The sequence below is a fragment of the Anas platyrhynchos genome, chromosome 6 (genome assembly GCF_047663525.1).
Source record: "Anas platyrhynchos isolate ZD024472 breed Pekin duck chromosome 6, IASCAAS_PekinDuck_T2T, whole genome shotgun sequence".
Taxonomy (NCBI): Eukaryota; Metazoa; Chordata; class Aves; order Anseriformes; family Anatidae; genus Anas; species Anas platyrhynchos.
In genome coordinates, this window is record NC_092592.1 from 22,731,537 (window position 1) to 22,747,323 (window position 15,787).

Consider the following 15,787-nt stretch of genomic DNA (forward strand, 5'->3'; position numbering starts at 1 on the left):
AGATATTGTTGCTACGCTTTATTTATTTATTTATTTTCTACCAGGAGACCAGCTTGCTGGTCCAGTTCACCACATGAAGTGCAGAGGATTGACAGCAGAAAATGAGAAGCAGCAATGGGTTAATCAGGCCAGTTTAAAGAGTGCTGTTGCTGCACGAAAAGATACGGCCAACTTCCATCCTCAGAACTCTCCAGTTGTCTTCTGTGGTCTGTAGGTATCTTGGCTCATGGGTAACAGCAGGGGTGGTTGAAATTGCAGCTACTTGCCTGAGAGCACGGAAAAAAGACTAGAAATCATCACTAGACCATTTTTCAGTCATCCTAATAGTTGAGCTTCCACTCCACTGCTTCTTTACATGCTCATCCTCACAAACCCTACCCTGCCCTTGGGCCTCTTCATTTACTCCTAGTATCCTCCCTAGGCACGTACCTCCATTTCTACTCCCGTGGTGCTGCTTCTAGACATTAATGCCTGGAAACGCATAGCTAGGGTTCCCAAACAACCTTAACTCTGCCCTAGAGGCAAAGATTTATGAAAAAATCCTCTCTGTTTAATATAAGCTGGGACCACAAACAATGAAATGCCTCAATCATAGTAGTGCAACTGCAGAAATTCCAGCCTACTGTTAGCCAAAGATAACCCACTGAGTGCTGTGTTCTTTTATTTTCACATTTCTGATTAGGCAAACAACATAATGAAAGCCTCGCTCCCTATTCTTTCGTAAGACTGTGTGACTCACCACTTATGTAAGCCTTATAGAGGAGTTGGTCATAGCTCCACTGATGATACTACATACTAGTTTGCAATTAGTGCAAGGCTTCAACCTCCCTATACTGTATCATAAAAATAGTACGTTTTCTCAGCTTACATGTTGTGAGCAGTGTGGCTCTGGGAGCCTGGGAAAAGTGGGGAATCTGTAGGGAACTATGATAGATAGTTAATGACAAAATTATAGGTGGATTCTCTAAAGATTTCATCATTGGCATTGTTTTCCCTTCTCCCTCTCTCAAGCGACTGGATAAACAGCTTGGAGGGTCTGCAGAGTTCAAAATTGTCTGACTTTCAGGCATAGTTTATGGGTAAGAGCAGTGGGATTTATTATGTGGCCTGTTGTTTCATCTTTGATGACATTACAATTAATATGGGACGTCAGTACTGAAACAGCATGGTTATCCTGTGTATTGTTAGTGGGCAGAGCAAAGTTTACTCAGAAGTCTTTGTTGCATATTTCAGAGCCTTAGCAGGTTGGTTTGGATTTAAATGCAAGTCCAACCCTGCCATCCAGAAATGAAGAGCTCGGCTCTGAATATACTCCCTTCTCCCCCTTAAGCTACCAGTATTTAATTTTCATAACTAGTGGATAAAACAGCTTGAAAGTTGTATTTTTCTCAGCACAGCTGCCTGACATTTCTCTGTCCAGGTTCTTTAGTTCCTGGTTTAGTGACTCAAAATAATCTCTTCTTTCTGGATAAAAAGGGTAATTTTCCATTCCCTGAGCATAGTGTAATGCACTGCAGTCTTCCCTGTGGCTTTTGCAGGCAGGGAGCAGGAACGCCAAGGTGTTTTACTTGCTTCATAGCAGCTGCTTTAAACCCATTTTGAAAAGAAAAGAGGAATGACCTTTGTGTGAATGGGTTTAGACTCCCCTTTACTCCTGATCTTAGTGGAGGAGCAAAACCAGGGCCACCAACCAAAGTTTACAATTACTAAGGAAAACTTAATCTTCTCAGTGTCAGCTAAGGAAGGGAACTGTACCACATCAGCGATACCGTGTGAAGTAGGAGCGCTGACGTCACCTCAGAGCCTAGAATAGCAGTCCCTTGAGGAATGGATAGATGGAGAGAGCCACTGAGTCAGTAAGTGTGCATTCAGCATTTAGCTTGAATGTTGGAACAGGGAAATTATAAATGGACCTAAGTAGCAGAGAGGTTTTGCCATGTATCTAATATATAAATACCTCTCCCAAGGGGGAGAAAAGCTCCCAAGTGCAGACTTGCCAGCACATCCTGACTCCAAGGCATGTGTCCTACTCAAGCCCTCCAAAAACTGTACTGTCAGCATTTTGTATGATAGTTTTGTGTAAACTGCAGTTGCTGAATTCATGATCCAGACAATAAGATGCCATATTACCTTTGTTTTTCCAGCTAGGACTTCTTTGTACTCTGTGATCATTTCCTGAAGCATTTTCAAAGCATGTGAAAGATTTCTTGCCTTCCCCTAAAGACTGCATCAATCAGATGAAGCCAATGCAGCAGGCAGTAAAATATCTCATCCAAAGTCACTTGGCAGTTTATAGCAGTATAATCCAGATCTCCTGCTCCTACAAAACCAAACAGATTATGCCACATTTTAAACCATCTCAGTTACTATGCTACCAAACTTTATTCCTTCCTAGATTTTCCTGATGGTTGAAGTAATTTCTTGGCAGGAGTAAGCCAAGTTTGGGTAAAGTTTCTACAGGGTCTCTTAATACCTCATCTTTTCACCATCATTATCATCTGAGAAAGCACAGCTTCAATCAGCATGAGAAACTGCATCATGCTAGATAGTTGTTGGAGCAAAGTGTTACCATTTTGAAAAAACGTAATTTGCTGTTTTCTAAAAGACTTGTGAAATTAATTGCACAAATGCTGTTTTCTGTGACAGCTTTCCTTGAAGGACACAATGTGTAACAATAACTTTCACACTGCTTTTTCTACTTGTATGATGCCTGCCTGGACATTTTTTTTCCTCCACTGAGAAAGTGTGATTTATTTTTTTAAAGATACCAATAAAAAGATCTCATATAAAAGGACCTCAGTGTGTAGTATTTTAAAATACATTGGAAAATTCCCTACCTCTCCATGAATGCTGTTACTAGGATTCCTTTCTTGTTTTCAGTTTTACAACAGTATAATAGTTTACTGAACAGATCTTACGTCTGCTCAATCTTAGCAAATGCCAAACATTCTTCTCCCTCCTAAAGTTTTATTTTTTTTTTTTTCCTTACATACTAATAATGGGGAATTATTGATCCTGGCAGTATTCATTCACCATCAGAGTTAACAGGTAAATAACACACACACATACACCCACCCTGCTTCAACTGCAGACTAACATCAGTATGACCAAGAGTACTTCCTACTTAGCTTTAACTATGCTGCAATTACCAAGAATAGGAAACCAAGACATGAAAGTGCCTTCAAATGGCTACCAAAATCAATGCCATCACCTTTTTTTTTTTTTTTTGAAAAACATCAAACACCGCAAACTGTATCTGGAGTTCAGCCAAAAATGGAGTCTCTGTGATTATTCTTCCTGAAAACAAACAAACAAAAAAACTTGTGCAACAGGCTCTCTTTCCAGGAACACAACTCACCTGTAATTGTCCTTTCCATGCAGCAGTATCCATGAGCACACAGAAATCAGAGAAAAATTAACAGTGACCATTTCAATCATGTACGCACCTTACTTGCGAGGATAACATCTATTAGCTGTAGTAGACTCAGTCCTCCATGTGGTGTAGCCCTCCAAGAAGAGGCTGAGAGCACACTAAGTTAAGTATTTAAAAATACTCTCCTTCATTTTAAATTACCATTTTTATCCTCCTATGCATTTGGCATCTTGCTAACATTTCCGTTGGCAATTTTGCTAACTAATTTCTGTTGGCAAAAATTGCTAACATTTCTGTGGGGCATTTTTGTACATAAGTCAACCACCTATAATCTTCAGTAGAATCACCAGGTCAGAATTTAATTCTTACACCAAGAAAGAATGGTCAACCCACTCAACTGTTCAGCAAAAGGATGAAAAAATTAGAATAAATGCTTGAAAGAAAGGTAAGCAAAACATCATAAAAAAACACTAGAGCTCACCTCTCTTACAAATACTTTTGGCTTAAAATACGAAGGAGAATAATTAAAGATTTAACTTTTGTTGTTGAGATACCGATGTGGAATATTTTATCCAGGAAATTGTGTACACAGTCTCCACAACTGCTTATGGAACAATCCAAGTTTTTGCTATTTAGCTTTCTAGCTTTTTATTTATTTTTCCCCTGCTGAGCTGTGTGGGTAGTAAGTCACATTATCTACATTGGCATGACATGTCATGCATGCAAATGCATGACAATTTTGGAGTACCATGGTGCATAGCGGCTTTTAGTGTCTTTACAGGAAATAAATTTTCAGTAGTTCCTCGTAGTGTAGCTTTTTTTGTTTGTTTGTTTGTTTCTGAAGATTATGCTGTTGCATGCTGAAATGGCTTTCCTTAAAAAAGATTTAATGATTTCAACTTCATTCCTAAATTAATGTCTGAATTTTGATCTTTATCTCCTTTTTGTTGAGGTAAGAAAAATTGTAACACAAATAAAGTAACAACTACTGAGTGCAGCATTGAGTAAGTGGAAACTGAAAAGGTTGAAATACAAGCTTTTGAAAATATTCCATATTTATAAACTATTTGATGGTAAATGCATTGACTACATCATCATTCATTAGTCAGGACCTGCTTCAGATCTTCTTTAAAGGTATGAAGGGAATTCATGTTACACAGGTACATTAAAGAAATAACAACAGAAGAGATAAAACATCTATTCTGGAATAAAAGGAGGATTATTCAAAATAACTCTTCTACTGTAAATGTGTCTCAGCTATTGCAGAACAACTTTCACCTAAAAATCAGTCTGTAGACCTTTAATCTTACACTTTTTTTTTTTTTTTTAATGAATCACTTAAAAATACACATATTGAGTATTATACCAATATTCATTCAGTCTTTTAAATATCCACTAGTACTGGAAAAATCTAGTTGCTAGGATGCATAATTTGAAGTTGTATGAAAAATGGAATTGTACTTAAAGATAATTAGAATCATTTAGTCACAGAGCCACACTGCAGGAAAAGATGTCTCCCCCACTCCATCCTCCCCACAACACAGGAAGACTTCTGGAACAGATTTTTGCTTTTGCTTTTTTTTAATAAGTCCATAAAAGCCAAGGATTTATAAAAGCACATGCAAGTCCATTTACATCAACAGATCATCAGTAAAAAGTTCCAAACTCTCCTTAGTACAGAAACTGTCTTTAAGACTGAAAGTAGTAAATAAAACAGGACACCAGAACTGACAACTAAGGTGACAACAGCAGCTTTGTCAGCAGAATTCCTGGATTGTTCCTGGGACATGGATAAGGATGCGTGTGTGTGTGGAGGAATGTTACACAAATCCAACTGGAATCCCCTGTAGCTTTGGAGAGAACAGCAAGAATGGGTTGGTTTTACTCTTTTACTAATCCATTTTAAGTCATGGATCTCAAAGATATACAATTTTCTAAGCATTTTTTGTTTTGTGATTGCAACCTAGATTCTTGGTTTCATCTTTCCCTGAAAGAAAGAATATAAATAAATATAAATGGAAACAGAAAAAGATGTCAGGAAAAGGTGCAAGTCCCACTTTCAAATACCATGAGGAAGAAAAGCAGACTCTTCTACCATCTGTCCTCTCCAATCCCAATCTATGAAAAGATAACCAACCAGTTTTTGAAACAGTGAAGGGCCACTTTTTTCTTTTTTTTTTTAACAAACATTCACAGAACCTTTAACACAGTAAAAAGAAGAAAAGCCACTGAAGTATCTTAAAGACCGCCTTTCTTTAGTACAAAGGAACCCAATTTGTACTCCTGCTTCACCGTTCACCTTTCAATATTTGTACTTGAAATAAACAAGATAATTTCATACTGTACAAAATAAAATAAAGGTAACTCAGGTTTCCCTTTTCTCAATAGTTTAGGGACAGGAAAGACATTAGGCACATTTAACTGTTGCTAGTTTAAATCATACAGTAGTTTAACGTTGCTGCAAAAATAAGACCATTTTGCTCTCATAACTTTTTTTTTTTCCCCTCAAGATTTCTTCACCTAGCACACCAGCACTCTGAAGACAGACCCAGCATAGTACTTGGGTTTGCCACAAATAATCCACTTTTTCCCTCCTTGGAAAAAAACAGGCATTGACTTAGAGCTTGTCTGACTGGCAGGAAGGCCAAGATTTTTCCCTATCTACAGAAAGGTATGACCTGTGACTTCTGTGTACACTACTATTATGACTCTGTCTAACCACAAGTGATTATGTGCAGCAAAATATAGTGAAATCACTCCCTCTCTGACCAAATAACATTTCACAATCTTGTACCTTGATGAAGGCTAAGTGCTAACAGAGAATTTGAAAATTTTCAGTGTCAATTACAACGAGACCTGCAAACATTTCATGGCATCTCAATTATTAGTCCACAACCCCTGACAAACACAATAGTTACTGTTACCCCACTGGTAAGAATTACTGTACTGAGCAACTGTTAACTGTGTACAGGACTGTGACCAAATCAATGACTATGGGGTAAATGAGTTTTCCATAATCTAATCAGTTTTCCATAATTAGCAACTTCCAGTGATCTCAATATCCTTCTAGACTTTCAATTTTTGTAATCAAACCTCTGTGGCAAAAAAAAAAAATATTTTCCAAGTTAATTAGTGATATAAGTTACACACATTAGTTAGATGCTGGCAACAATGAAAGCAGCAACATTAAGAGCAAATTTTCACTAGGAATGAAAGCTTCTTAGTGATTTAGATAACTTTGTCAGTACAAGTAAATCTCTCATGCTGACCACTATTTATTTATTTAATTTGGATGGTACACTATGTGCCTAATGACTACTCAAGTAATATATAGAAAATTGAGAAAGTAGTTCTTGGAATTTCACAGAAATCAAATAAAAGTCTTATAGCCCATGGCAACATCCATGGTTTTTATTGCAGTAAAATATCAGTAGGTGTTCTTCATCCTATTTATATTAAGATTTCTTTTAAAGAAAAGGTGCTGATATTTTGTACCATTTCACCTATGAGGTAGGTGGCACTTTCATATAAACAGCTTAAATCAGAAATGAAGCCAGCTTTAAGCCTGCAATGAATGCTGCTTTGCTGTCTGTTCAAGTCAAGTATTAAATCACAAACATGAAAGAATTCCTCATCTCAAGAGACAAACACCAAGTCTCTGAAAGCAGTGTTGGCCAAGCGCAGACAGGTGCCTTCTCTTGACAGAGGTCAGCGGAATTCTGGCTTCAGTCTCCAGACACCCTCACCGTTAGGGCTTCTATGGAAGGTGCAGAGATTGCGGAGAAGTTCTCTAAAGACGCAAGACTGTGCAGCAGGCAGTTTGGAGTCAAATTCCTGCAGTATTTCCTGAGTACTAGCCTCACCGTCCACACGGGCCTGGAATGCTATGAAGTTCCGCACATCCACCAGCAATTCATCGTATTCTGTTGAAACTGCAGCTGGAGTGGGTGCTTCGTGAAGATTCTCATCTCCCTCACTCTCCGTCCTCTGTGGTAAAATAAGGTGGTTTCTTGCCCTCATCTTAGCTAATAAGGATGAAGACTCTAATGCACTGGATGATGATTCTCCTGTTTCTGATTTTCCATCGAAGTGTGTACTGGAACTACTACTCTTTACATTTTCTTTCTTTATTGTATCCGCATCCTGCAAATAAAAATACAGACTATGGATTTTGAGATACACTGAATCTGTTGAACAAAAATCTGCCTGCAATTTAGACAAACATGTGAGCACACAGAAGCTACACATCCAAAATACACAACAAAGAGTACGTTCTCATCTCAGAGCATGCTGCAGTTTGCTGTACTTGATTAGACTTTATCAAGATGCTATATTAAAAAATGAAAAATCACATTATTGAGAGACTAAAAATTCTAGAACTACATAATCATGTGACAAATAGGTATGTGGCACACACCTACATTATGAATCAGATTTGTTGCATGAATCAGAACTTCACATATATCAGCTATCAGAAGAGGAATACTAGCTTGTGTCTCTTACCTTATTCTTTCTCCCAGGTGATACACAAGTAGAACGCGAAGAAAGCAGCATAAGGTTTCTTTTTTGACCAAACCGACTCCTAAACATGCAAAAGAATTAACTCTATAAACATCCCTCTCAAAACGATTAAGATTCTTTTGCCGAAGACACCGATTGGGTTTGCATTATAGGGTTCTTAAGAGTGTTATGCCAACCTCTCTCCCCTCTTACCATGCAAGAGGAATGTTTTCTTTGTACTTCAGAATGGACATCTTCCTAACTTTGTAATAACATGTCATTCTGTTTTTATTAAACATAAAAATGAAACTCCATGTTGATGCATGTGACTACAAATACAAGGTGCAAAAAAATATATATTTTTTAAACCTACATCATTCTAAGGAACTCTTCTATTTTTGGATAAGCAGCATAAGAAGTGAACTTACTTTGTTCCTGCTGGTGCACCTGAAAGACCACTTGTGCCTGTCCAGGTTGGCACACCAGAAGCAGCTCCTAAACATCGCTGTCGAGAAACTTTTAATGCTCTCAGGGCATCCTGGGCCACTCTGTTTGCTTCTGCTTCTACCAGCACATAATCTGCATTGGAAGCTTCTATAATGGCATCATGCTTCATAACACTGTGCACTCCTAGCAAACAGAGCACACAAAAAAAGGTGAAGGAGGACACCTGTTAATTTACACATTAATTTGTAAAATGAAATATTTACCATTTAAGTGAAAGCCACAATCACTTTTTTTTTTTTTTTCATTTTCAGATCGATTATATTCAGCACTTCAGTATAGTCATTTCTAGTAAGAGATCCCCCTTCTATCAGTTGAGCAATCACTTTGACAGCAAACCACTTCTGGTGTGCTGATGAGGTCATTATTCACAAAAGACTTAGCAATTATGTGGGTAAATTGATCATTTCTATTGTTATGGACAGTACAGACAAAAGTGAAACTCTTGTCTAAATGAAGGTTGGTTACACGCTTACTTCCAGAAGAACCACTGTATTACTTTCACATCCAAAAGTTTCTGGAAGGCTGGCTGTTTGTGCCAAGGTAATTAGTACATTTATAACCTAAGCATTTCAACAATGAACATTTTAACATGTCACTACAGTAACAGAACAGATACAGTACATTTTGTATTGTAACTCTAACAATCACAGTAACAGGATGACTCCCTTCCTCACTTGTATAAGCTTTGTATACCTCTGTTTAAATAGTCTGGCACTGTTGAACAGTTACCTGATTTTTTGAAGAGTTTCTCTAAGACATAATCGTCATTTTTCTTTGGATCTTCTTCCTTCTCTTCGCTGTCCTCCTTTCTGTAGCGCTTTTGTTTCACTAGATGAGGAATACGCTCCCCTTCAAACTTGGCATCTTTGTGATGTTTCTTCTTAGACTTATCTTTGTGGCTCTCATGTGACAGCACATCCACCTTATGCTTGGTTTTTGAGGTACATTTATAATGATTATTGTCCAATTGCCCATCTTCAGTTTTAGCAACCTGCTTTTCCCAAGAGCCAGCTGCACTACATGCAAGGGTAAGATCTCCCTCGACATTTACATTAGCTGCTCCATGTATTTCATCAGTAACCATGATGTTTAGAGAGTTGGCATTCTCTGAAGACCCTGTATCACCTGGCAATGACTGGGACATACATTTGTCATCTGTTTCCAAGCTTTCCTCCTTGTTTTTATTCAATGAATTTATATTAGTAGCAGCCTGTGCATTATCTTTTGCATAGCTATTTTGGTTAAAGGTTTCCAAATTTCCTTTGGTTTCCTCACTTGTTTCTATTGCTTTAGAAGAATTTGTCATGTGGCTGGTTGAGTAGGAATTGGATGACTTGCTGTACTTTGGTGAGCTGCTTCTTCCAAGATGGAGACCACCTTTCGAAGTGTCACCATCAGATGGCTTTTCATGTTTCCGTTTCAGTTGGTGTTTTGGGACTTGAACATCTGAACCAGTACCTGAGGGATGAATAAAATTAATATCAATTTATCAAATACTTCAAACATTTTTTTTCCTATTTAAGAGATTAGAAAAGAGTGTACCTGCAAAAATTGCACTTGTTTCTGTCCCCTGAGACACATCTGGGCTGCTCAGAGTAAAAAGCTCATAAAGATCATTGGATTTGAAAAAGCGCCTCTGCTTAGGGTCTTTCAGCACTCTGTTTGTTAAAAACTGTTTGAAGATTTGTCTAAAAAAAGAAAAAAAGTACTCTGTGCATGAAACAATGTCTAGCTATGTTTAAGTACTGAATATAGTACTTAAAAAGAAAACTGTATAAGCACTAATGTTACCCTGCAGAATGATTAAGCAGTGGGAAGATGATGTTAGTTTCCAAAAGACAATCTTGAGTTAGTAACTTTCAAACAACCAACTAAATTGTTAAACACGGGGATTTACTGTTTCACAACAATCCCATAACACAACAGGTAACCATCATCTTGAAATGTCCTGTGAGGCATCCATTAACTAAGCAATAAATAACTTCACAGCTAGAATTTTTTTTTGTCCATTAAAATTGAAAAGCTTGCATATATCACAATAAAACTATCCAAAAAGCTCTTTCAGTGAAAAACAATTTCTTGTTAAAATGACATTTTCATAGTTCAGTTGGTTGAAGGGATCAAGAGCAGCAGTGTAGTTCACAGTCTGATGGTGAGGACTGGATGACAACCAGTGAAAAGAGAAAGCAGAATTGGGGTTGCGAGGAAGAGAAAATACAGACCATTTATAGAGGACTGAACAAAACAAATTCTGAGGGGAATTAAGCTGCAAAAAGTCCGCTAGTATTGGTAGATCTACTTTTATGCCATGTTTATACTATGTAACTTTTGATTACAATGAGCATTGTTTTCCTCTACAAACAACAAAAAAAAACCACGCATCCCCAAGAAGGGATGGGAATCACTTCTCAGAAAATGTTTGTTTTAGCTCTGCTGGTCTTAAACAGGGAAGCTATTTTAAAATCCAACTGGCAAAAACTATGTTCAAACATAGGTACCAGGTTCTGTAGTGCACCCATCTTTTTAGTTTTCCAGAATTAATTGAGCTTCATAGGTTCCTGCAAGTGAGATCACATATTTGCGAGCAGGAAAACAAGGCAAGGGGAAAAGACAACTTGCTTAAAGCATGAAGTCCACTGACTGGTCTGGAAATTAATTTTATTTCTGACGGCTGTCCTGACCCTTAGAACCCACTTCCTAGATGTGGTCAGTGTTGCTCAAACACGTGTATGCCAGAGGGATGCAAGCCAACCAACAGCGGATGCTTTGTGTCAATGTGGTAAAGCAGAGAAAAAAAATGAACTCAATAAGTGCTGGTACTTCATTATTTAGAGCTTTCCATTCATCTGCATTTTCAAAGAGGATACTCCTGTTCTAGCCAGAGGACTCCCATGTATGTTGTTCATTTGGAATTCATATGAGTGAAGCTAACTACCGAGAAAGCTGAACGGGAGAGCAAACAAAAAGATTTAATTGCTTCAGAAATGCAAGCACTTTAAGGCTTTAGCTATATTTTGGAATAAATAACAAACATGATTGGCAGTTCTGGGAGTTTAGTTCTTGCATTTTGGAACAATTTGGGAATAAAATCAAATTGGCTTGAAGAACAGCAAACACACATACATACTGCATACATCCTTACATATCGTATGGATAACAAAAAACTTGTTGATTTCAAATTACACCTCAGACTCATCAATTCTCATGTTCTGAATAAGCAGCTCATTTTTCTAGTCTATGCCTCATACTCTAATTTACAGTGAATTCTAAATGGGTGGGACACATCTGCTAGAACAGATTTACAAGGGGTCTCGGAGCCAGAGAGGCAGTATCAGTGTGTGTGTAATATTGAAAGCCTATTTATCAGAAGAAATTTTTAAGTTTTCCATTACTATCATGACCAAAGTTGGGGGTTACATTCCATGTGAGCACATACACAGGTGTTTAACTGTTACACAACCTCAGATTAGCTGCAAACGTTTTCTTGAGCACAGGGCTGTATTCAAGGAATCATTTTGACTGACCTGTGGTATATCTTCTCTTCAATAGTACCTGCAGTGAGAAGCCTGTACACGGTCACTTGTTTCTTTTGACCTATTCTCCAAGCACGTTCCCGAGCCTGAAATCCAAAAGGTTTGGTTACCAGACATTAGTCTCCTAGACAAGTATTTGACACCCGGGATACCACTGTTTCAAACCTAGATTGGACATTTAACAAATAGTTCAAAAAGTTAATAGCTATGGTATTTCTACAGCATTAAGACAACTAATTCAGAAGGAGAGGAAAACAATTTAGAAAGCTTATCTATGTAGAAAGACAAGAATACAATTGTACCAAGAGTTCTATTTTGGAATCTCAAAGAATAAATTAGTATCTTAGAATTAGAACTCATGTCTGAGTTCTAAGTATATATCCCAGATAGATATGTTATACAGGCTTGTTCCAAAAGAGATCTACTTACATATATTTCCTTTGAATTTTGCTCCTTTTTCTCAACTGAAAGCTTTTATTGAACAAACATCTTGAACCAACCACTATAACAGACCACTCCAGGTCAGACTGCACACTTGCACATCTCAGAGTTATGCAGGATTTCTACCAGAAATCTTTTTTTAACTCTCAAACATGTAAGCTCTGCATACTGTTAAGGGATCTGATAATGCAGAATCTCATAGCATCATCAAATAAACAATTCCGTTAAGGTGTTGGCTTAAAAGCAGCTTCTCCTAAGGACACAGCTACATATCATTATTTATTGACAAACCCAATTTAAGCAATATTATTTGTTCTCCTTTTCTTACCCTTCATCGCCACCAGAAACAGCCATGCCTGTTCAACAGCAGTTATACTCTTCCTTGAGAAACATCTAGTCTGTTTATTTATTTGGAAAAAAAAAATACAAAAACCTCCAGTCCATTTCAACTGTTTGTTTTGCTAAATTCTGATTATATGAATCGACAGTACTGAAGAGTGGTAAGATCTAACAGCATAAAGGGGATGTGGTGGGAACCGCTTAAATTGGCTTTGCCACAAGAGCAATCATAATGTGGAGCTGTCCCCTAATTGACCATTGCTGGCAGCAGCAACTTAGGGAGCAGCAACATACTGCTTTAACACTATAGATGTCATATCATCTTCACTTTTATTTCAACTCAGCTGGTAAATGGAATGCAATGGACCAAACTCACCTGTGTGTCTGTACTGGGATTCCAGTCAGGATCATAAATAATAACCCGGTCAGCACCAGTTAAGTTGACTCCAATACCACCAACACGAGTTGTCAGAAGAAAAATAAATATGGATTTATCCTATAATGCAAGATAGAAATTACTAAAAGAATTACCAAAGCACAAGATCATTTTCATTATTTCCTGGATTCTTTTATTATTATTTGCAAAAATCCAAAAGGGAGACAAGAAGAAGAAGAAGTTTCCTCATTTATTTATTATCTCTTTTGACAAGTAAAAGTAGTTTGATCTAGATTTAATTTACTGTTGCCCAACAAAAAATTCTTTTTCCTTCCTTCAACCCTTTTTCTTTTTCCTTTTTTCTTAGCAGAAAACACAACTTGTATGAAAAAAAAGATGACGGTTTTCCCCTTACACTGAGAAAGTGGTTTAATTTGACTGAACTCCCCAGTTTTGTGTCTCAAACTTGAAGTAGTAATGTTTTTTGATCCTAGTGGGTCCCTTGCAACTCAAAATATTATGAGTCTAAAAACAGACCAAAAAGGAGTGCCAAGAATTCAAGGTAAGCCTAGGTATTATGCACACTAATTAGCGTATAGGATGCAACATCTCACCTCATTATATCTTGTTATAAGGGGCTGTCTGGAAGCTATTGTTGTGGTGCCATCCATCCTGAGGTAGGAATAGCTCCTGTCTCTCACAAAGGCTTCAAGGATCTGCAACATCTGTTGTGATAGGAAAAAAAAAAGTTAATGAAATCCAGATGTGGAGACTGCAACTCTGATTAAGTCATGAGAATTTCCGGTACTGATCACAGTGCCAATCAAATAAACAAGAAAAATAACCAACAACTTGTGAATATAAAGTGAGCAGAAAATTCATCAACATATGCAATTGGGGTAAACAAAAGAATAGTTATTTCATTGGTGAATACAAGACTGGAATGTTTGTACTTGGTGTGGGAAACCATGAGCTGTGGTCTCAAGATAATTTATCCAGGTAAGTGGTGCAGCATTCCAGGCAATCCACAGAACCAAGACAAAATCATGAAAATACGGGGAAAATGAATGAAGGTTATGCTGGCCCAAAACATGCAATTCCCAGGACTAGATGTAACAGACTACCAGTTCTATCCTGAAATTGTGCAGAAGGGACAATAAATACATCACCGCTGCTTCAGTCTGGTATTATACATGTATGGGTACAACTGACCGAAGCTTTGGCCCAATATATTCAATTTGGGCAACACTTGCCACAACACTGTCATTCCAGTAAAGCTTATGAGCTTTGGAACTGGTCTCCAGTTATTCCAAAGACATTATATTTTTTTTCCCCAATAACATAATATTAATTTTATTAGAAGGACACCATAAAAGAACAAGTCTGTTTTTAATTACAAGCCATATTGGAAGAAACACACACTTTTTCAGTTTTACTAACAACTGAAGTAAAAACAAATAGGTCCTCTTACTTGTCTCGACTGAGTGAAAAACAACACTCTATGACCTTGCTTGTGCCATATTTTCAGCAAAGACTCTACCACTATCATTTTTCCAGAGCGTTTCCAAAATCCAAACTGATCTGCTTCCTCCACTTCAGCATCTGGTACACCCTTCAAAATCCTGGGACCACCAGAGAAGAGGTCAGGGTGGTTGCAAATCTTCCTCAAAGCTACTAGTCCTGGGAAAACCTAAAGAATACAGGAAAAAAAAAATCCTTGACAAATACTTGTAGCTATGTGAGTTGTGGCTAAGAACAAGAAAAAAAAAGAATGTATTCATCTAATCATCATCAAGAAGAGTGTTTTTAATAGTGGTTTGCTCTTTAGAGAGACCAATGGATGCCAACACTTGTATCATGGAACTTCTTGGGAAAAAGCAGTACAAGAGAAGGTCAATGAAAATACATAACAGTGAACCTATTCTGATGACAAGGTTAAGTGTATTCTGCAACAATTTCCACATTAGCAGAAGCAGTCCCTAGCTATAGCTCATGGTCAGACTATTCCTATTCAAAAAAAAAAAAAAATCTATCAAGTTTGTTCTATTAAAGTAACGTATTAAAGTTCTTACTAGGAAGCATGCCCACCAGAATACATGGTAACAAAGAACAGATATGTGAACACATTTAAACAAATACATGATGCTGGAAACCATCACTTTTGATGCCATGTTAGAAGAGTTCTATTCAGTTATTTATTCAATAATATTACAAGTGTTATTAACTCATCTGATATAATGGGGACTCATAAAAAAAAAGTTTGAAAGAATCAATCTTCCATCACTAAAAATTGGATGTGCCAGCACACAATCTACGGTCTATCTGGACAACAATGGGGTTTTGTTTTTTCAGCTGGGATTCACAGGTGTCATCACAAAACATCCAACAATAACACTGACATTCACTGTAAAAAAAATTTCAAATCTCTAGCAAATATGAGAGCCTGTTTTGTAACACCTTAGCAAATTTCTGCAGATAGTCTTGTACAAGCTGCCTCTTAAAGGCATTATTATATATAAGGAGCTCAAGCTCCTCAAAATAATTTTCATTGTGATAACTAAAATTGCTATCCACTCAACGAAACTTGTCCCCTGTACCATTGCAAGATCCGGAAAAAAAGTCAAAACAAGGGTCAGGTCAATATCTGATTTGTTTAGCACTGCAATATACATGGCTGTAATGACCATACAACTAGCTAGAGTCACTGAGGGTGAGGGG

The 15,787-nt window shown here is 37.4% G+C and overlaps 1 protein-coding gene across 3 annotated transcripts in view; it reads right to left on the bottom strand.

Annotated features, from left to right (window-relative positions):
• Positions 1 to 6,167: 6,167 nt before the first annotated feature.
• ERCC6 (ERCC excision repair 6, chromatin remodeling factor) overlaps positions 6,168 to 15,787 on the bottom strand; it is a 47,648-nt gene continuing 38,028 nt past the window's right edge. For all 3 annotated transcript variants that reach the window (XM_038181187.2, XM_038181188.2, XM_038181189.2), the window contains exons 13-21: positions 14,541 to 14,759; positions 13,684 to 13,794; positions 13,070 to 13,189; positions 11,905 to 11,999; positions 9,923 to 10,068; positions 9,110 to 9,838; positions 8,302 to 8,503; positions 7,877 to 7,955; positions 6,168 to 7,516 (exon numbers count right to left, since the gene is read on the bottom strand). In XM_038181187.2, the coding sequence (XP_038037115.1) occupies positions 7,082 to 7,516; positions 7,877 to 7,955; positions 8,302 to 8,503; positions 9,110 to 9,838; positions 9,923 to 10,068; positions 11,905 to 11,999; positions 13,070 to 13,189; positions 13,684 to 13,794; positions 14,541 to 14,759 (2,136 nt within the window). In that variant the 3' untranslated portion in view covers positions 6,168 to 7,081. The remainder of the gene's footprint in view (positions 7,517 to 7,876; positions 7,956 to 8,301; positions 8,504 to 9,109; positions 9,839 to 9,922; positions 10,069 to 11,904; positions 12,000 to 13,069; positions 13,190 to 13,683; positions 13,795 to 14,540; positions 14,760 to 15,787) is intronic.